Source organism: Nicotiana tomentosiformis, chromosome 12 (assembly GCF_000390325.3).
Source record: "Nicotiana tomentosiformis chromosome 12, ASM39032v3, whole genome shotgun sequence".
Taxonomy (NCBI): domain Eukaryota; kingdom Viridiplantae; phylum Streptophyta; class Magnoliopsida; order Solanales; family Solanaceae; genus Nicotiana; species Nicotiana tomentosiformis.
In genome coordinates, this window is record NC_090823.1 from 123790210 (window position 1) to 123813025 (window position 22816).

Consider the following 22816-nt stretch of genomic DNA (forward strand, 5'->3'; position numbering starts at 1 on the left):
TCAGACATAGTTTAATGTAGGAAAGAGAGGTATCAAACGAGAAAGAGTTAAGAACAATACAAATCACAGGAACAGAGAAGAGAAGTTCGAAGCAAGAAGAGAGCATGAGAAGAATATATGGGGGTTTCGAAACAACAGAAAACTTAAACCTCAAAATCACGTCCAAATACATTTATTTTTAAAGATATTGGCACCAGAATCGAAAACAACTCATCATTATTGGTGCCCGAACCGAAGCCACAGGTTTAATTAGAGGTCACACGCTAAACGAACCAACGCATTGGGACACATGATGTCACCCTAACTTGTGGACATCATAATTCCATCAAATCGCCCGGGAAAATCTAAGCATTTAAAATGTGCGGCCCACTTAGGGCCACGCTACCATTTCGCTGCAATCACCATGACCCGCATGGATTGCTTGATTGTTTTGACCCCAAAGAACAATATTCGCTCATCGAATCTGCTTGAAGTCGGCCTCAATAAGCGGAGGAACTAACTGTATGGGTCAAAATCCATGTTTAGCACATTTAAGTCAAGATAGTACTAGGAAAAAAGTTTTCAAGTCATCGTTTGTCGAAATGAACCAAGAATCGGCAAAGTCTGTGGTCAAAGAGTCAACAAGGGCCGAAGTCGAAGAGTTACGAAGTCGAGGCGTCAACAAGGGTCGATGCCGAGGTCAAGTACCTTTGACATAGTTATAACGACTAGTTTCAAGATAAGATATTTTAGAGAATATTCTAGTGGATATTCTCTGCACTTGTACTATTAGGGTTTCTTAGGAGCATGTTCCCTATAAATAGAAAAAGACACAATGATAGGGGACATGTGATATTCATTTGTAAAAAACACACTTTGACTTGAGAAAGAGAATGAGATCTTATTTGCTAAGATACAAACATCACCTTTTCTATGAGATTCTTGTCTATACTTTTCCACTAGATCCGAGAATAACTCAAATATTCAAGGGATTATCTATCATTCATCATTGTCAGAAAGAACATCCACTTACTTCATCCTTTCTTGGGTGACTCATTCATTTTATTTACTTAAATGTTATTTATTGCTATTCATTGATATTGAATGCTACATTATTGCTTCTGATTTCTAGAATATTTATTGTATGACACTGCCGCTGTCCGATCGTATCTGCATAGTATTTGTTGTTTCTTTAAGAACTCCATCTAGGTATATTATTGTTAGCTAAGATTAACCCTTATTAATATAAGTTTGATTATTTGAACCAAGATATATATTTTTTGGTAAAACATATATGTCTAAGATGCATTTAGTTCTAAACCGTTTTCCTTTGACATGAATATTACAACCGTCGAAGAACCAGTGCACCAATACATCATCCTAACTAACCTGAAGTGTATTCGGAATTTTAAAAGTACGGGTACATCACTATCTTTAGATAAATATATGATTTGATAATACAATTTTTTTACGGTGACCCACGTTGACGAACATACTCTTATTAAAATTAATAGCATTATTTATGTCCTCGACGAGTTTTTATACTTTAAAAACTATCAATAATAGCATTACTATTTATAGTTTTAAATATCTTACGTTTTATATAGTAAGCTAAAAATCAATTAACAAAATTCCGTTCATTCTATTACGTAGACCTTTTAGTGTACTTCTATTTCCTATAGATATATGATTTGCATTATTAGTTTTTTTTTATTATAGTGGGAGATTAAAACTAATTTTAATATTTTTTCCTAGTACTTCATTTCTTGATAAAATTCAATTCTTTTGGGAGATTAACCTTTCAATTTTGTAGTTCTCATTTTCAACGAACATTAACAACCTACTATTCTAAGTGATAATCTTCAAGAGGAAAAAGTGGGATCGCATTTTAATGAAAGCTTTCTTTTTAAAAAATAACTTAAATCGAGTAACCAAGAAAGAAAAAAAAATAATAGAGAGCCAGAAGCTTTTTTAATTAAAATGGAAACACATTTCATGAAACATTTTAGTGAAAGTTTTCTTTTTAAAGAATTAGTCTAAAGGTACGCTCTCTGTGCGAGTACATATATTAATGGGTACACAATTTTGATAAAAATATATAAATATATTAGATGATGTGCTTGAGTTATATAAATTATTAAAATAAAAATACAATAAATTGTCTTGAAAAGGATGAATGTTATGCGAACTTAGCTAGCTCATTAAATGAAGAAATTCTGTCACATATAAGTTTTCAGGCGACTATAATTTATGAGGGTTATATGAGAATATTTTATTATAATTATTGTTATTTTTTTGACAGAATAAACAGTTAAAAGTATTTTTATGACGATTCTTCAAAGATTTATAAAATAAGCACAAATTACAAATTCAATATTTTGGTATTTTAGAGATTTGGGAATAAAGAGGTAAGCACAATATCTCCTAAAAACATTTGATAGTTACAATATAAAGTCTAAAAATGACTATTATTGAGTTACTAATATTTTACCACAAATAACTCAATATACAAAAGAGCATAGTGAGACGTTGTCATTCAATAGACGGAATGCAAAAAATATATAACTCATTTATAATATATTTTTTTTCTACTATTTTATCCTTATTGCTTCAACGTTGTATATTTACCAATTTTGCCTTAATACTAAATTATAGTTGATTTTGCTATATTTTCTGATGCCAATTCTTTTCTTACAAAAATAAATTTATGTACGATGAGTTTTATCAACTTGACAAATAATTTTACTTATATGATGACTTTGGGAAAAAATTAAAATTCGTTAATTAGTTAATTTAAAGACTTAAATGTTTGTTTTCATCATTTTAAAAAAGAATTATCAGGATAGCCTCGTTCGCACTTTCTAAAATCTCACTCAACAATACCGAAGAAGCAATAGAAAGTAAAAACTTTAAGTCATTGAACCGTTGTTCCAAACTTTAATCTACTGTAATTACAAATTTTCGGGAAATTCATGCAAACGATGCCCAAAGACTACTCCTATAATTATTTATCATCGCACCACACAGTATGCAATTATTGTAGCATTGAGAAACCAAACAATAAACAACATATCCAATCGACAATCAAATTGAAGAAAATTTGCAGTCTAATATCCAGAAACCCCAGATACAAACTCACACTCACAAAGATCGAACCTTTTATATGTTCATATACGTCATGCAAATACCCCATAGTTTGCGTTTACATGAAAAAGAAACGATAAATAAAGAGTCAAATATATATCTGGCCACATGGATTTGCTCCGCTTTTTGTTGTTCTGTAACGATCCGGCCGGTCGTTTTGAAAGTATTAGCCTCGATCCCTTATTTACCGCTTCTCCCGTATCTTTTTCTGCATATGTGACTTGCCGGGAGGTTTTGTTTGTGATTTCGGAGTGATTTGAGACACTTAGTCCCTAAAACGGAAGCTTAAGTTCTAGGATTTTGATCGTAGTTGGAGTCGTATGAAGACGGCTCCGTCGTTTCGTCAGTTCTGTTAGCTCCGTTGGATAATTTTGGACTTAGTAGCGTGTCCGGATTGTGTTTTGGAGATCTGTAGCTGAATTTGACTTGAAATGGCGAAACTGAATTTTTGGAAAGTTTGACCGGAAGTGGACTTTTTGATATTGGGGTCGGATTCTGATTCCGGAAGTTGGAGTAGGTTCGTAATGTCGAATATGACTTGTGTGCAAAATTTGGGGTCAATGAGACGTGATTTGATAGGTTTCGACATCGGTTGTTGAAGTTTGAAATTTCAAGTTCATTAAGTTTGAATTGGAGTGTGATTCGTATTTTTGTTGTTGTTTGATGTGATTTGAGAGCTCGACTAAGTTCATATGATATTTAGGGACTTGTTGGTATGTTTGGTTGAGGTCCCGGGGGCCTCGGGTTGAATTCGGGTGGTTAACGGATCATTTGAAAATGTGTTGGATTGGCTGAAGTTGTTGCACCTGGTGTAATCGCACATGCACACTTTGGGCCGTAGGTGCGACATCGCAGAAGCGGCCATCGAGCCGCAGAAACGATTATGGTTCTACCCAGCTTGGACCGAAGAAGCGGTCAGAGTCTCGCAGGAGCGGTGAAAGGAACGCAGAAGCGGGCGCGTAGAAGCGACCCTTGATCGCAGAAGCGATTTTTGAGGACTTAAATTAAATCCGCACTTGCGATTTTTTTTCCGCATATGCGGAACTGCAGAAGCTGTGAACCCCTCGCAGAAACGAGATCGCTGGGCAGAAAAAGTCTAAGTTCGAGGGTTTTATTCCATTTTCATTTTGCGACTTAAAGAGCTCGGGTTTGGACGGAATTTTGAAAGATTTTCAGAGGCATCGATTGGGTAATGATTCTTCACTTGTTTTTGGTTATATCTCAATAATCTATCATTAATTCCATCTTTTAATTTCAGATTTAGGTTGAGAAAATTGGAAAAAAATGGGAAAAGTTCTTCAACCAAATTTTTGGGTTTTGATTGAGATTTTGACATCGGATTTGAGTAATTTTGGTACGAGTGAGCTCGTGGTTGAATGGGGTTCGTATTTTGTGATTTTTATCCGATTCCGATACGTGGACCCGGGTCGACCTTTTGGGGCGAATTTCTAATTTCTTGCTAAAGTCTTGATTTCATTAATTAGATTAGTTTTTTATAGTTATATTTATGGTATGTAACTGCTTTTGGCTAGATTTGGGCCATTCAGAGTCGAAAAATAAAGGAAATGGCATTCTTATTGATTGATTGAGCTTGGTTCAAGGTAAGTAGCTTGTCTAACCCTATGTGGGGGAAATCCCCTTAGGATTTGATATTGTTGTAATACTTTTGTGATATGTGAGTGCTGTGTAAGCGAGGTGACGAGTGCGTACACAGGCTAATTGTTATACAACCCGGATTTTTCAAGCAGTAACCTGTTACATCTTAATTGAGTTATATCAGCATGTGTCGTTATCCTGTTAGCCTAATATCGCATGTCTACTTGTCTTAATTACTTATTTGAAACGTGTACAGCATGCTTAGTTGATTTCCTATTTTTCCATCGATTTCGAGCTTTGTGTTTACTTTTGGGACTACGAGGCAGTACCTCGGGAGATCCCCTGCATAATTACTTTAGGGACTACGAGGCGGTACCTCGGGAGATCCCCTTCTAGTATTGATTTGTTGCCGGGCACTCAGCCCATCTTTATTCCTCCATATCGTATGGCTCCTCCTGAGTTGAAGGAGTTGAAGGAGCAGTTACATGAGTTGCTTGATAAGGGCTTCATTTGGCCCAGTGTGTTACCTTGGAGTGCTCTCGTCTTATTTGTGAAGAAGAAGGACGGTTCTATGTGAATGTGTATTGATTACCGCCAGGTGAACAAAGTTACAGTGAATAACAGGTATCCACTACCTCATATTGATGACTTGTTTGATCAGTTACAGGGTGCCAGGGTATTTTTCAAGATTGACTTGTGTTCAAGCTATCATCAATTGAAGATTCAGGAGCCAGATATCCTGAAGACTGCTTTCAGGACTCAGTATGGTCACTACGAGTTCCTTGTTATGTCATTTGGGCTTACCAACGCCCCAACATCATTTATGCACTTGATGCACAGTGTGTTCCGACCCTATCTTGACTCATTCGTCATTGTGTTTATTGACGACATTCTGGTGTACTCCCGGACTCGGGAGGATCATGAACAACACCTAAGGACTGTGCTTCATACCTTGAGAGAAAAGAAGTTATATGCAAAATTTTCAAAGTGTGAGTTTTGGCTAGACTGAGTGGCATTCTTCGGTCATGTGGTGTCGAGTGATGGGATCAAGGTGGATCCTAAGAAGGTTGAAGCAGTGCAAAGTTGGCCCAGACCGTCCTCAGCTAAGGAGATCCGGAGTTTTCTTGGTTTGGTGGGGTATTACTGTCGATTTGTATAGGGTTTCTCATCTATTGCAGCACCTATGACCAGGCTGACCCAGAAGGGTACTCCGTTCAGGTGGACAAAGGAGTGTGAGGAGAGCTTTCAGAAGCTCGAGACAATTTTGACTACAACTCCAGTATTGGTATTGCATACAGGTTCGGGGTCTTATACTGTATATAGTGATGTGTCGTGGATTGGTCTCGGCGCGGTGTTGATGCAGGACGGTAGGGTGATTTTCTACGCGTTCAGACAATTGAAGGTGCATGAAAAGAACTATCACGTCCATGACCTTGAGTTAGAAGCTATTGTTCATGCCTTAAAGATTTGGCGGTACTATTTGTACGGTGTCCCTTGTGAGATCTACACCGATCACCGGAGTTTGCAGCATCTGTTCAAACAGAAGGATCTTAAGTTGCGACAACGGAGGTGGTTAGAGCTGCTTAAGGATTATGATATCACCATTTCGTACCATTTCGGGAAGGCCTATGTGGTGGTCGATTCCTTGAGTTGCCGGGCGGAGAGTTTGGAGAGCTTAGCATATCTACCAGTAGTGGAGAGGCCATTGGCGTTGGATGTTCAGGCCTTAGCCAACCAGTTTGTTAGATTGGATATTTCTTAGCCGAGTCGAGTGTTGGCTTGTGTGGTCTCTCGGTCTTCTCTTTATGATCATATCAGGGAGCGTCAGTATGATGACCCCCATCTGCTTGTCCTTAGAGACACGGTTCAACACGATGATGCTAAGGAGGTTACTATTAGAGATAATGGTGCGTTGAGGATGCAGGGCAGGCTATGTGTGCCCAATGTGGATAGATTGTGTGAGTTGATTCTCTAGGAGGCTCACAGTTCGCGGTTCTCCAGTCATCCGGGTACAGTGAAGATGTATCAGGACTTGAGGAAGCATTATTAGTGGAGGAGAATGAAGAAGGACATAGTGGAATATGTGGCTCGGTGTCTAAATTGCCAGCAGGTGAAGTATGAGCATCAACGACCAGGTGGATTGCTTCAGAAGTTGGAGATTCCGGAGTGAAAATAGGAGCGGATCACTATGGATTTCATTGTTGGGCTTCCACGGACTCAGTGTAAGTTTGATACAGTTTGGGTGATTGTGGATAGGTTGACCAAGTCAGCTCATTTCATTCTTGTGATGACTACTTATTCTTCCGAGCATCTTGCTCGAGTTTATATCCGCGATATTATCAGGCTCATGGCATACCGGTATCTATCATCTCTGACCGGGGTACCCAGTTTACATCACGGTTCTGGAAGGCCGTACAATATGAGTTAGGTACTCAGTTAAGTTGAGCACATCATTTCACCCTCAAACGGACGGACAGTCCGAGCGCACTATTTAGATATTAGAGGATATGCTTTGTGCGTGTGTGATGGAGTTTGGAGGTTCTTGGGATCAGTTCTTGCCACTTGTGGAGTTTTCCTACAATAACAGTTATTAGTAGAGCATTCGTAGGGCACCGTGTGAGGCTCTGTATGGTAGGAGGTATCGGTCTCTAGTGGATTAGTTCGAGCCGGGCGAGGCTAGGTTATTGGGTACTGACTTGGTTCAGGATGCTTTGGAGAAGGTTAAGGTGATTCAGGATCGACTTCGCACAGCCCAGTCCAGATAGAAGAGTAATGCGGATCGGAAGGTTCACGATGTTGCATTCATGGTTGGAGAGCGGGTCCTGCTCCGGGTGTCACCCATGAAGGGTGTTATGAGGTTTGGAAAGAAGGGCAAGCTGAGACCAAGGTTTATTGGCCCATTCGAGGTGTTGCGACGTGTTGGGGAGGTTGCTTATGATCTTGCCTTGCCTCCCAGCCTAGCAGAAGTCCATCCAGTATTTCATGCTTCTATGCTCCGGAAGTATTACAGCGATCCATCTCATGTGTTGGATTTCAGCTCAGTCCAGTTGGACAAGGATTTATCTTATGTTGAGGAGCCAATGGCTCTTTTCGATAGGTAGGTTCGAAAGTTGAGGTAAACGAACATTGCTTCAGTGATGGTTCAGTGGAGGGGTCAGCCGGTCGAGGAGGTGACTTGGGAGACCGAGCATGATATGCGCAGCCGTTATCCTCATCTTTTCACCACTGCAGGTATGTCTCTATACTCGTTCGAGGACGAACGATCGTTTTAAGAGTATTAGCCCCGATCCCCTATTTACTGCTTCCCCCATATCTTTTTTCTGCTTATGTGACTTGCCGGGAGGTTTTGTTTGTGGTTTCGGAGTGATTTGGGACACTTAGTCCCTAAAACGGAAGTTTAAGTGCTATGATTTTGACCGTAGTTGGAGCTGTATGAAGACGGCTCCGGAATGGATTTTCATCAGTTCCGTTAGCTCCGTTGGGTAATTTTGGACTTAGGAGCGTGTCTGGATTGTGTTTTGGAGGTTTGTAGTTGAATTTAGCTTGAAATGGCGAAACTGAATTTTTGGGAAGTTTGACCGGAAGTGAACTTTTTGATATTGGAGTCGGATTCCGATTCCGGAAGTTGGAGTAGGTCTGTAATATTGAATATGACTTGTGTGCAAAATTTGGGGTCAATCGGATGTGATTTGATAGGTTTCGGCATCAGTTGTTGAAATTTGAAGTTTCAAGTTCATTAAGTTTGAATTGGAGTGTGATTCATGTTTTTGTTGTTGTTTGATGTGATTTGAGGGCTCGACTAAGTTCGTATGATATTTAAGGATTTGTTGGTATGTTTGGTTGAGGTCCTGGGGGCCTCGGGTTGATTTCGGGTGGTTAACAGATCATTTGAAAATGTGTTGGATTGGCTGAAGTTGTTGCACCTGGTGTAATCTCACCTGCGCACTTTGGGCCGCAGGTGCGGCACCACAGAAGCGGTCAGAGTCTCGCAGGAGCGGTGAAAGGAACGCAGAAGCAGGTGCGCAGAAGCGACCCTTGATAGCAGAAGCGATTTTTAAGGACTTAAGTTAAGTCTGCACCTGCGATGGTTTTTCCGCAGGTGCGGAACTGCAGAAGCGGTGAACCCCTCGCAGAAGCGAGATCGCTGGGCAGAAAAAGGCTAAGTTCGAGGGTTTTATCCCATTTTTATTTTGGGACTTAGAAAGCTCGGATTTGGATGAAAATTTTGAGGGCTTTTTATAGGCATCGATTGGGTAATGATTCTTCACTTGTTTTTGGATATATCCCACTAATCTATCATTAATTCCATCCTTTAATTTCGAATTTGGGTTGAGAAAATTGAAAAAAATGGAAAAAGTTCCTCAACCAAATTTTTGGGTTTTGATTGCGATTTTGACATCGGATTTGAGTCATTTTGGTACGAGTGAACTTGTGGTTGAATGGGTGTTCGTATTTTGTGACTTTTACTGGATTTCGAGATGTGGGCTCGGGTCTATTTTTGGGGTGAATTTTTAATTTCTTGCTAAAGTCTTGATTTCATTAATTAGATTAGTATGTTATAGTTATATTTATGGTATATAATTGCTTTTGGCTAGATTTGGGCCATTCGGAGTCGAAAAATCGAGGAAAAGGCATTCTTATTGATTGATTGAGTTTGGTTCAAGGTAAGTGGATTGTCTAACCCTGTGTAGGGGAAATTCCCTTAGGATTTGGTACCGTTGTGATACTTATGTGATATGTGAGTGCTGTGTACGCGAGGTGACGAGTGCGTACACGGGCTAATTGTTATAAACCTCGTTTCTTACTGAGCAGTAACATGTTACATCTTAATTGAGTTATACCAACATGTATAGTTATCCTGTTAGCCTAATATCGCGTGTCTACATGTCTTAATTGCTGTCACGACCCAATTTTTCCTCCGTTGGGTATCGTGATGGCACCTAGTCTTAGGGACTAGGTAAGCCTAACAATAATTAAAATAACAACGTTATTTAAATAGAATCTCTTAAAATCCCAAAACCTGTGGTACAAGTCATAAGCTCTACAGAATGTTTGCTAGAAAACTTCTAAATACAACTGTCTAGAAATAAGGATAAATAGTGCAAAACAAAAACTGGTAGGTCACTCCGAAGCCTGCGAACGCAGCATCAGGTTTACCTTGAGTCTCCACAGCAACAGTCCACACAGCTAGCTAACTAACAAGCACCTGGATCTGCACAAAAATATGCAAAAGAGTAGCATGAGCACACCACAGCGGTGCCCAGTAAGTATCAAGACTAACCTCGAACGTGCTAAGAATCGCCTCTAAGTTTTTGAATTCACTGAAAGTACATATCCAACATACACCCGCGGGGGACCCTACATCACCCTAACCCACCTAAACCTGAGGACATCATTCCAACTGTAATTTATCCTTTCTATCAACATCGATAATCCTTAGAGTCAACATTCTCACCTTCCATCTATCTTCAAAATACCCGATTCTAAATCCATAATCGGTATCAGTCTCAACCAGTTGTAACAACTCATGCCTACATCAACAAGGTATGACCACACAACAAGACACACCACATATAGGCCATAATAACATTTCTGATCACAATAGCTGCCCGAAATCAAAACCAGTACCGGCAATTAGACCCATATCCGTTAGCAACCCGTTTCAAACCTCGAGAATGCTGACAATGATGAAAGAAACACAAAGACCTCATAACTACACACCTGAATCAACAAGTCACAACTAACATCACCGGGCACACACCCCGCATGCCAAAACTCATAAAGCACATAACGAAATTGACTAAATATGTAAAGAGAAACATATAAGATAAATGTCAAACAAGCCCGACAGGCACAACTTTCTAACAATACCCTACTACAAATCAATTCAAATGGAAAAATCAAAGTACATGAACAAATCATAAGTATCTCATCCTGGTATCACCCTCCACCGCGGCACACAGCCCGGCTCAAACATATCAAATCATATTGAATCGCTAGGGTCTCACCCTCAACTCTGAATCACAAGTCGAATACACATCATACCAATGGAAGTCTTTCACTAACTCAATTCTGCCAATAAAATCTCAACGCTTGCTAAACTATCACCCTGATAGAGTATTAAATCACAAATTATAATCAATTTATTCAGGAATCACATCAACCTGCCATAATGGACAACATGAATTCACTCCTAGTCTCGTAATAATGAATAAAAACAAATAATAGACACGGGCTACCACTCATAGAGTCTCCCAATAGGGGTAAACACCTAAACATAATACCAAGTCATAAACTCACCCATACGTGGGACAACAAGTAGGGGAACTCGCCCCGATAAGCAAAACCGAATCAAATATGAATAGTGCCCCCTTGTAACAAATCAAAAGTACACTTGTATGACATCATCTGGCGTAGTGGCCTCAAGCCTACTATATGAAACATATCAATGGGTCGGGCCTTCCCCTCTTGGGCGCCCTCTAATCGCCTGAATACTCCACTGTGACACACATATCTAGAGTCTAGGACAATCTCTTACCTGTGGCAGGTATCTCCACACTCGAAGCAACCTCTCTGCTGACATGGTTGTGAGAACTGTGTGGTACGGATACTTTGAGACTCATGAGCACCTGAAACACTGTGCAAAGCCTGAAGTGCAAACTGAACTGGCTGACCCACAAAACCTCTACCATGTCGTACCCTGCCTCCAAAATAAGGACCGGTAGATCTCTACGGTCTACGAGGCCTCCTTACCTCCATGTCCTCTCTCTCCTGATCTCGCTTGTACTCTCTCTCGTGGCCTCGCCTATCTTCTCTCTCCTGGTCCCACATGCCCTCTACTCGGCGGGCGATCCCTACCACCTGCTGAAATGAAATATTTGACTCTAACTCACGAGCCATGCTGAACCGAATATCATGCTTGAGTCCCTCAATGAATCTGCGGACACACTCTCTAACTGTGGCAACCAAAGCAGGCGCATGCCTGGCCAAATCACTAAATCTCACGGCATACTCTGACACTGACATAGTGCCCTGGCGCAGCTGCTCAAACTCCGCGTGCCATACATCTCGAAGGGACTGAGGTACAAACTCTCTCAGGAACATCTCTGAAAACCGAACCCATGTAAGTGAAGGTAACTCCGTCGGCCTACCCAACTCATATGCCCGCCACCACTAGTAAGCCACTCCCCTGAGCTGAACGTAGTAAAAGCAACCCCGCTCGTCTCCACAATACCCATAGTATGGAGAATGCGGTGACACTCCTCCAAAAAATCCTGTGCACTCTCTGAAGACAAACCACTAAATGTAGGAGGGTCATATTTCTTGAACCTTGCAAGTCTAAGCTGCTCATCCTCAGATGTTGCTACCCTGACCACGAGCTGAACTGGGACCACAGGCTGTGTCGCCATGACACCTGGCACCTGACCAACATGAACTCGCTGCTCTGGGGTATGGGCGGCGGGAGTCTGGGCTCCTCCCCTGATCTGTGAAATAGCTGGTGCAACCGAAATCAACCCCGTCTGAGCCAATGTACCAAACATGCTCATGAACTATGCTAAGGTCTCCTGAAGTCCGGGGGTAACAGCAGGCGCCTCCGGTACCTGCTCCCCAACTAGAACTACTGGCGGCTCCTCAACTGCTGCCCTAGTAGATGCTCTGATTGTGGCACTTACTCCTTGTTGGCCTCTGCCTCTGCCTGCTCCAGGAGCAGCATCGTCGATAACTGCAGCTCGTGTCCTCACCATCTATGAGAGAATGGAATGATAAAAGTTCAAACTTCGAGATCAATAAGCTCGCACGATAGGAATGAAATAAGTGAAATTGTCCTAATAGTTTCGTAGCCTCTCGAAGATAAATACAGACGTCTCCGTACCGATCCGTAAGGCTCTACTAAACTCCCTTATGACTTGTAGCCCCATGAACCTAGAGCTCTGATACCAACTGTCACGACCCAATTTTTCCTCCGTTGGGTATCGTGATGGCACCTAGTCTTAGGGACTAGGTAAGCCTAACAATAATTAAAACAACAACGTTATTTAAATAGAATCTCTTAAAATTCCAAAACCGGTGGTACAAGTCATAAGCTCTACAGAGTGTTTTCTAGAAAACTTCTAAATACAACTGTCCAGAAATAAGGATAAACAGTGCAAAACGAAAACTGGAAGGTGACTCCGAAGCCTGCGAATGCAGCAGCAGGTTTACCTTGAGTATCCACAGCAACAGTCCACACAGCTAGCTAACGAACAAGTACCTGGATCTGCACAAAAATGTGCAGAAGAGTAGCATGAGCACACCACAGCGGTGCCCAGTAAGTATCAAGACTAACATCGGTAGAGTAGTGACGAAGAACAGTCAAGACACCCACTGGTCTAATAAAGTGAACATATATAAGCACATGAATAACATAAGTATGATATATACATAAAGACTATGCAATATGGCTCACAATACAGTAATGGAATTAAAGCAAGAAAACAACAAGTATCAGCGGAATATCATGAAAATGACGCAGACAAAGTAAATGGAACACAACCTAAATCCGGAATCATGAATACAGCAAGGACAAGTAATAACTCAGTAATTACAACCGCTTTTACATCAGGTTTTAGTCAACAACTCCACGAGGTATCGAACCTCGGACAATTCACAACTCACGGGTCTCAATACCTGAACCCTAACACTTGGCATCTTATGCCCTCATAACACCTCATGACCACACAGACGACTCACGTGCCAATAGAGCCATTCTCACATAGAAGACAAGTAAACAAGGGTAAGCATCTACGCTCAACAATATCAAGAACACCTCGTATCTCATAAGAGTGATTAACTACGTGTATGTTTGTGCAAGTGTCCTACCATAGTCCATATCAACAAATAAGCATAAGGAAAAAGAACGGACAACACATAGAATATTTTCTCACAACTTTCACAAGATAAAGCTCACATAGGTATGTATACCACTTCACAAATATCAACAACAAGAATGCCCCCAGGCCACAAATCATCACAAATCAATCCCTCACACAGCCCACCTTGTCTCGCCACGTGTGCAATAGTAACATAAATGCCCGTCTTGTCTCGCCACACGTGCATAATAATATTTCCACCTTGTCTTGCCACATGTGCAACCCACACATATATATATCCCACCTTATCACACCGCATGTGCAAAAATCAATAGTAACAATAGCACGACAGAAACCTCGTGCAACCCCATAACAGCAACCGCATGGCAGAAACCTCGGGCATCACAATAATAACAACCGCACGGCAGAAACTCCGTACATCACCACAACAAATACAACAACAACAATGGCAATAATACAAAGTACGACAAGTAAATAAACTCAAGAACTTTTAAATCACAGAAAAAATATGGGACCAAATCACAAGGAACAACCACAGTAAAGAATGATAGGCGTAAAGAGAACAACTCAACAAAGGGCAAACTAATGTGTATCAACGATCCCACAATATACATTTCAACAACAGGGAAACTTACACGAGTCAAATAATTCCAAATAAAATAAGTCGACTAAGACATATGATATCTAAAACTTCTTTTGAGGTTGAGAAATTACTAAGGATTTTCAACAATTAAATTAAGGATAAGCAGCGTAAAGATAATCATAACCTCAATTAAGACTGAACAAATTATAATATGATACAATAATAATTTTAAATAAATATAAGCAGTTATGAAAAGATAACATGACAATAGAGGAGGAAAAATCTTCAGTTAAGTCAAATAAGAGTCAAATAGGCAATAAGAGTGAATCCTGAAAGCAATTAATTTTAATTAAAGTATTTAGAGGCGAAACTAGTAAATAGGAACTTAATCATATCAAGAACAACTTCATACTCAGTGAATATAAGGACCTAAAAATCCTAAAAGGCCAACTTTCCACAATTAAGTCCGAGCACGCACTCGTCACCTCGTGCACACGGGCTACAATCAACATAGAAGACTCAAATCCTAAGAGAAAATTCCCCCACACAAGGTTAGGCAAGATACTCACCTCGAACCAAGCTCAAACAGTCTGTAAGAATGCCCTTTCCTCAATTATCTGACTCCGAATGGCCCAAATCTAGCCAAACATAATTGCATAATATGAATACAACAATAATAGACTTATCTAAGCAATGAAATCAATATATAATAAAAATTCCGAAATTCGCCCTAAAAAGTCGAACCGGGCCCACATCTCGAAAACGAGTAAAAATCACAAAACATGAACCCTCATTCACTCACGAGTCCAACCATATAAGAATTACTCAAATCCGACCACAAATTCCCTTTCAAAACTCGAAATCTTTATTGAAGAAGTTCTACCAATTTTTTCCAATTTCAACCCCAAAAATTCGAAACTAAATGGAGAAAATAACTATAGATTAATGCAATACAACCAAAAACGAGTAAGGAATCATTACCCCAAAGATTCCTCTGAAAATCCCTTGAAATATCGCCAAATTCCGAGCTCTCAAGTCCAAAAACGAAGAATGAAACCAAACCCTCGAATTTCTCTTTTCTGCCCAGGCGTGACCGCACCTGCGCATAATTAACCGCATCTGCGCGACCGCAGGTGTGCGCGTCCAACTCGCACCTGCGCTTCCTCTCGCTTCTGCGCGCCAAAATTCGCTTATGCGGAGCCGCTGATGCACACAATTTCTCCGCACCTGCGGAGACTGTCAAGTCCAGCTCTTCTCGCACATGCGCCTCAATCTTCGCATCTGCGTGCATCGCATCTGCGAAATTTTTCTCGCACCTGCGACCCCTGGCACTCCTCCATTTTTTTGCTTCTGCGCTTGCCTCTCCGTACGTGCGCTCTTGCACCTGCGGTCTCTTCACTGCAGGTGCGAAAATACCAGAAGCCTGAAGACTTAGGAGTAACACAAATTAAACTTTTAATCTGTTAAGCACCCGAAACTCACCCGAGGCCCCCGGGACCTCAACCAAACATACCAACCAATCCTAAAACACCATACGAACTTAGTCGAGCCCTCAAATCACATCAACTAACGATGAAACTACGCATCGCACCATAAATCGAACTTATAAATTTCAAATCTTTCAACTTCTAAAACCCGTACCGAAACCTATCAAATCAACCCGGAATGACGTCAAATTTTGCAGCCTAGTCCCAAATAACATAACGGAGTTGTTCCAACTCTCAGAACCGCATTCCGATCCCGATATCAAAAAGTCCACTTACGGACCAAATTTCTAAAAAGTCGACTTTCGCCATGTCAAGCCTAAATGAGCTACAGACCTCGGATTTACAGTCCGGACACGCTTCTAAGTTCAAAATCACCCAACATAGCTAATGGAACCGACGGAACTCCATTCCGGAGTCGTCTTCACATAGTTCCAACTACGGTCAAAATTCTAAGACTTAACCTTCCGTTTTAGGGACTAAGTATCCCAAATCACTCTGAGACATCCGGTAATCGAATTCAACCATGCACGCAAATCAATACACATAAAATGAAGCTGCTCAGGGCCTTATGCTGCCGGACGGGACTTAAATTCTCAAAACGACCGACTGGGTCATTACAATTGCTTATTTGAAACCTGTACAACATGCTTAGTTGATTTCCTATTTTTCCATCGATTTCGAGCTATGTATTTACTTTTGGAACTACGAGGCGGTACCACGGGAGATCCCTTGCATAATTACTTTTGGGACTACGAGGCGGTACCTCGGGAGATTCCCCTTGCATATTTACTTTTAGGACTACGAGACGGTACCTCGGAAGATTCCCCCATGCATATTTACTTTTGGAACTACGAGGCGATACCTCGGGAGATCCCATGTTGAGCATTTACTTTTGGAACTACGAGACGGTATCTCGGGAGTGCCTCAGTTGTTTATCCCTATGTGTTGTGTTGTTATCTTTCTGTAGTTTTTCCTCGTTAAATTTTTGGTCTCTTATTACATTGCTATATTTTTCTGTCTTAAATTACTCTACCGAGGTTAGGCTTGGCACTTACTGGGTACCGTTGTGGTGTACTCATGCTACTCTTCTGCACATATTTTATGTGCAGATCCAGGTGCTTCTTATCAGTCTCGTTATCAGTGAGCAACGAGATTTTTGGAGACTTCAAGGTATATATGCCCGCGTCCGCAGACCTCGAAGTCCCCCTTTATTCCCTCCTATGTCGTTTACCTTTTCGTATTAGATACTAGCTTTCTTCTGTAGCTTGTGACTTATGATTACCGGATTTTAGGAACTCTGTGTATACTCTAGTGCTGGGTTGTTTGTACATGCCGAGCGGCATTTTATTATTTTATACTCATCCGTTGTAGTCTAGTTGTTAAATTGTATTTTCATTTCTGTTATTTCTCAATTTGTTAGGCTTACCTAGTCGTAAAGATTAGGTGCCGTCACGACGTCTTACGGAGGGAGACTTGGGTCGTGACATCTTCGACTGCCAAATCTTCATTCAAGTTCACATGCACACGTTGCCCCTCTGCTTCCCGAATTTTAAATTATAAAATCTTAGGACTTCCTATATGCTTTAAATAAAAAAAGATTTAATAAATGAAATATTAGTTGATATCAAAGTCTTAAATATTAAAAAAAAAAATTAAATAACTATTCCTAATATTAGGAAAATAATTAAATGAATGTTCCTAAATATTAGGAAATCGATTAAATAATTATTCTTAAATATCATAAAAATATTTAAATGACTAGTAATCACTATAAACTCTATTTTAAGGGGTAAAAAAGGCGAACAATATTTCGCTAAGACCCTTCGTACTTTTAATAAAGTACTAATTTTAAGTGTACGTGCGTTGCACGTATGTGTAGCGTCAATCAATTAAAAGTGTATACATTGACTATAAATAAATGTAATGTTAGTTTAAATAATGAAAATAAATGTTAGGAGTATTACATTGACACAATAAATGAATTCAATATCTTCTTAATATGCAACAACAACAACAACAACAACAACCAAATAAAATCTCACTAGTGGGGTCTGGGGAGGGTTGTGTGTATGCAGACCTTACCTCTATTGTTTCCGAAAGACTCTCGGCTCAAGAAGACAAAAGGAGACAATATCAGTACCACCACAGTGATCGTAGGAAAAATAACAACAACATGAAAACCAGAAGATAGATGCAAAGCAAAAGCGATAGTCTATCTTCTTAATATGCAAAATGATGAATTAGTTAAATTATGTACAATATTTGTGATTACACATGTAGTTTATATTATTAGATATTAATATGTTAAGTTATATCTCACCTGACATTTCGTTTTGTTATGAATATATTTTATCTTCTACTATTTCATCGTTATGTTCAAGTTTGTATTTTAAACAATTTTATTCTTAATATTATATTATAATCGATTTTGCTCGATTCTTTTGGTTTCTTTCATCGATGATAATATTTCATGAAAATAAATTTATGTACTTTAATATTTCTATCAACTTGAAAAATAATTTTACTTATATGATGAATTTGGAAAAAGAATGAAATTGAATTATTTTGCTAATTACTTCATTCAAATAAATTTTTTAATTAGTTAATTCAACCACTTAATCATTTATTTTGTCATTAAAGAAAATAATTAATTTTTGAGGATTCAAATTCTTAATATTATTTCAAATAAAGATTTGATATTTAATAATTATACTTTTATCCACAAAAACATTCTATTACAAATGGTAAAAATTTAAACTCTTGCACCTTGTGTTTGTTGAAGCATTAGTATTATTGAAGTTTTCCAATTATTTCTCCCCCCCCCCCAACCCCCATATTATTAAATATTTTGTAATTATTTATTCTAAATATATTTTACTTTATATAATATACGCGCGTTGCACGTGTATCCATTCTTATGAGTAAATTAGTTTTTATAAAAATTACATAAATATTAAGAGCAAGAACACATAGCTTTGAAGATTTAAAAGGCTTTTTGAATCTCTTTTGGAAAGCTATTTTCAAGATTTTTTTTTCTTTTTCAACTTCATTCTAAGAAATAATAGAAACAAGGTTAGCACACTAATATAACATAGTTTTTTTCTTTTTGGCAAGCAAAATTCAAGTTGTTTTATTTCTATAATCAATTATAAGAAATATTATATGAATTATTTCGATCAAATTAAAAAGAATTGAAATAATTCGGGGAAGGAGACGGGCATTTTTTGTCTTGCTGCTTCTATCTGGTCGGGGAAGGAGACGAGCCCGTTTTTTTATATAGGTATAGCGTCTTCTATATATGCGTTATACCTCCTGCCTACTTAAAGTTCAAATATAACGGATGTATTCACCACGCTATACTTTAAGGACAAACGTGTCGTTAAGATATAGCACGGTGAATAATCGCGTTATATATAAAATGGCACTTCATTTCTTTTTCACCTATTTTTATTATTTTAGTCCAAAAAGACCATATTTTTATTCGGGATTTCTTTTGTCAAGTGGGAGAACATGTGCATCCAAGTGCACGTGCATTACAACATTAAAATCGTACTAAATCACAACCTAAACCCCATCCAACAGACAACTTCATTAATTTTCACGCGTTTCTCTCTCTCTCCTCTTCCAGAATATAAATTTACTTCCGCATCACATCAAACTCTCCCTCTCTCTCTCCAAAAAATATCTCATTTGCTACTTTCTCTCTCGTCCATTCACGGGGCATCCACCCACCCAGGTACCTCCCCTTCACCGCATCTCTTTCTCTCTCTTTCTCCTCAAACCAATTATTTTGCGAAAATCTCTAATCACCATAATTTCTCCTATGTTTAGATTTAGTAATTTTTATATGTATATATTAAGTTCTTTTGTTTGGTATGGAAGGTAAAAATCTCAACTATTGAAAATCTTCTTCTTCTCCTTTCTTGTTTTTCAGGTTTTTTGTTCAGTAAAACGAAAATGAATAAATTTGCATACAGTCAAAATGCCTTGGTGGGTTTTGTTGACGTTGGAGAGATGACTAACGGCGTTTATAGATCAAACGGCGTCGTTTGTCCCAAGCCTCGTAGGGGTGACCAATTCAATTGTTCACCTTTTCCGTTTGGACAAATTAAGTATGTCTCTTTTTTCTCTTAGATTGATTTTTTTCTCCTTTGTTGATTTTGTTTTGGTTTATTTATTTTGGGTATTTCTACTTTTTTGGTCTTTTAGCAATCAAGAAATGGAGGGTTGCGATTTGAAAGCAGGAACTGAGCTTCTGGATATCATTCTCGCCAAGGTAATTAGTACTACTAATTATTGTAGTAATTAGTCATCCATTAGATATTTTATTTAATTATAATCTCTTAATTGGGATTTGGGAGCTGAGCTTAGGTTCATTGTTTAAGATGCTAATTTGATTTATATATTATATTTATGATTATGAATTTTTTTTTTAAAATAATACTAGTTAAAAAGTTAAAATTTCTCAAATGGAAATAAATCTGAAAATAAAAATTTGAAATGTTGGAAGTTGTTAAATTCTATAAAATAAGGTTGTGTCAAATATTTAAGTACATTCGAAAATGAAAAAGATTAGCTTACCAATTAAGATAGAGGAAGTAAATTTTACTCTATAAATACTGATAAATTCTTCTTCTCCCTCTAGTTTCATGGTTTTCAGTCGAAGTCTATTGATTCACTCAACCTGTTTCCTTAAGCTATTAATAGTGTGTTTTCATTAGAATTTAGTCTGTTAACTACTTAGACTACTTAATTCAATTAGTCTAGCTAAAAATTCTGATTTTTTCTGTGATCAGGGAAGATATGATGTCGAGAATTCCAATTTGCAGTTGGCTTCATCTCCACCATTTTTTTGTGGATCTCCGCCTAGTCGGGCTTCAAATCCCCTGATTCAAGACGCCCAATTTAGTAACGACAATTTTGTACTTGTGCCACCAATTGAAGAATCAACAGTACCACCACCTTCACCACCACCACCCTTCTCCTCCTCCTGTCGTATGACCGGAGGTGGCTGCGTTCGAGTGAAGTTCGGGAACAATTCAGCTCCTGTGAGGATTGAAGGGTTTAATTGTCGTGGCAGTTGCAGCATCTCCGCTGTTGCTTAGGTATACATATAACTCACTTACTCGGACATGACGAAAAAGAGCAGAAAATTTTGTGGAGAGTGCGAGAAACCAAAACCAATTCGTTTAGCTGTGTGTATATATTGAGTGAAAGAAAGAGGGTAGTACTCTTTTGCTGATGAGTTTTGTTCGGCAATCATTCAAATACCTGTAATCTGTATATTGTAATGAGGTGATGAATGAGTGTCAAATTGAGAATAGGAAAGCAATAACTTGAAGCTCCAAGAGAGGGAGAGGCTAAAAGATTGTCATCTTTCCTCTAGGAGTATTAGGATTCTTTACCATAATTAGGGCAATGTATGAGTTGGGAGTATTTTATTTAGTGTAGTGTGAAGACTCAAGAGACACTTCTTTGATTAAACATATTCACAGAAGAAGAGATGGTCTTCTTAGAAATTCTTTTCATCTTGTATTCTACTAGTGATATTTTTTCGTTTTCATTTTCAGTAAGATACTGTATTATTAATACCTTAGCTGTTTAAATGGAAAGAAGTATGTATGCCAGCCATAATGAGTATCTTGTCAACCTTTGATGATGAGTCATGTAATTATTTAAGGAATTACATTATATTACAGTTATCATATAAATATTTTTATATTTTCAGTGTAATAGCATGTTACTATTTGTCTTCTTTTTCAGTCGTCGATCAATTCATATTTTGTTAATTGTAGTTGGCTTTATATAAAGTTTACAAAGAAAAGTGCAACCCAATGCACAAAGCATCGCGATGCCGCATCTCGAAGGGGTGTAATGTGAGCAGCCTACGCTGATGTAAGCATCAATGGTTAATTTCATAGCTCAAGCCAGTAATTTATAGATCACATATACAATTTTACCGTTACTCCCAGCTCCGTTTCTAAAGTTTACAAAGAGCTTTAGTAAAAGTCCACACAGTGGCGTTATTATCGCCACTTAACTTGGGATTATGAACTTAGTGATACGATATCTCTCATTTGTTCCGCATATCGAATAAGTAAAGATGCCAAATTGCCCTAGACAAGTTGGGTCTGATGGTGAAATATTGGAAACTACGTGGACGGATTTGTATCTTAGGTTATTTGCTTTGAGCATCTCTTTCGATAACAATTTAAGTTAATATATATTGATTGTGTAATGAGTTTTTTTTTGTAATATCAGTAGATTTTAACTTGTACTAAAAGGTTTGTTATTATTTTTACTAAACAAGGTCAGCCCAGTGTACTAAGCTTTCGCTATGCGCGGGGTCTTGGCGTAACTGGTAAAATTATTACCATGGGATCAGGAGGTCACGAGTTCGAGCCGCGGAAACAGTCTCTTGCAAAAATGCAGGGTAAGACTGCGTACAATAGACCCTTGTGGTTCGACCCTTCCCCGGACTCTGCGGATAGCAAGAGTTTAGTGCATCGTACTGCCCTTTGTTATTATTTTTACTAAATTATCAATTAATGTTTATGAATAAATTTATCATATTTACTTACTAAATAATCTAATTGTATAAAAAAGGTTATATATCAATTACATAGAACTAAAACTCAACAAACAATGGTGGTATCCGAATAACATGTGCAATGCATTTTAATTATCCCATTGCATATATACTATCTTTTACTAGCACATGTATGATGTAACTTTATCAATCAAAACTTTGACAGATAAAGAAATCATTTAACATTCTTTTGTTTATGTTTGAGATTTTGAATCCATTTTATGTACTACTAGGTTTTACTCAACTCACCCACCCTTGGGTGCTATTTGCTTTTGATCATGTGATTTGGTTGAATTGAATGTCAGCTCAAAGATGGACCCTCCCTTAGGATTAAGGGGGTAGGGCGTGGGGCACTGTTTAGCAATATGATATATGCTAGGGATGCAGAATCATTCAAAGAGAGTGTTAATTGCTGACAACTTTGCGTAAAATAATAGGCTGGCTTTTGCTAATGGTTGGAGACGATAGAATAAAAGAATGGCAAGTTGGTGGGGTTCCCCTTACCCCATTGTACTTTCCAAGAAGGGTACAATACAATTAACAAACTTTGAGAATGCTGTGTGCCGAC

The 22816-nt window shown here is 38.7% G+C and overlaps 1 protein-coding gene across 1 annotated transcript; it reads left to right on the top strand.

The window, feature by feature from the left end:
- Positions 1 to 19258: 19258 nt before the first annotated feature.
- Positions 19259 to 21392, top strand: LOC104100910 (uncharacterized). Its single transcript, XM_009608279.4, has 4 exons — positions 19259 to 19395; positions 19594 to 19771; positions 19869 to 19935; positions 20456 to 21392. Exons 2-4 carry the CDS (start codon positions 19617 to 19619, stop codon positions 20762 to 20764), a joined length of 531 nt encoding a protein of 176 aa, XP_009606574.3. The 5' UTR covers positions 19259 to 19395; positions 19594 to 19616; the 3' UTR covers positions 20765 to 21392.
- The last annotated feature ends 1424 nt before the right edge of the window (positions 21393 to 22816 follow it).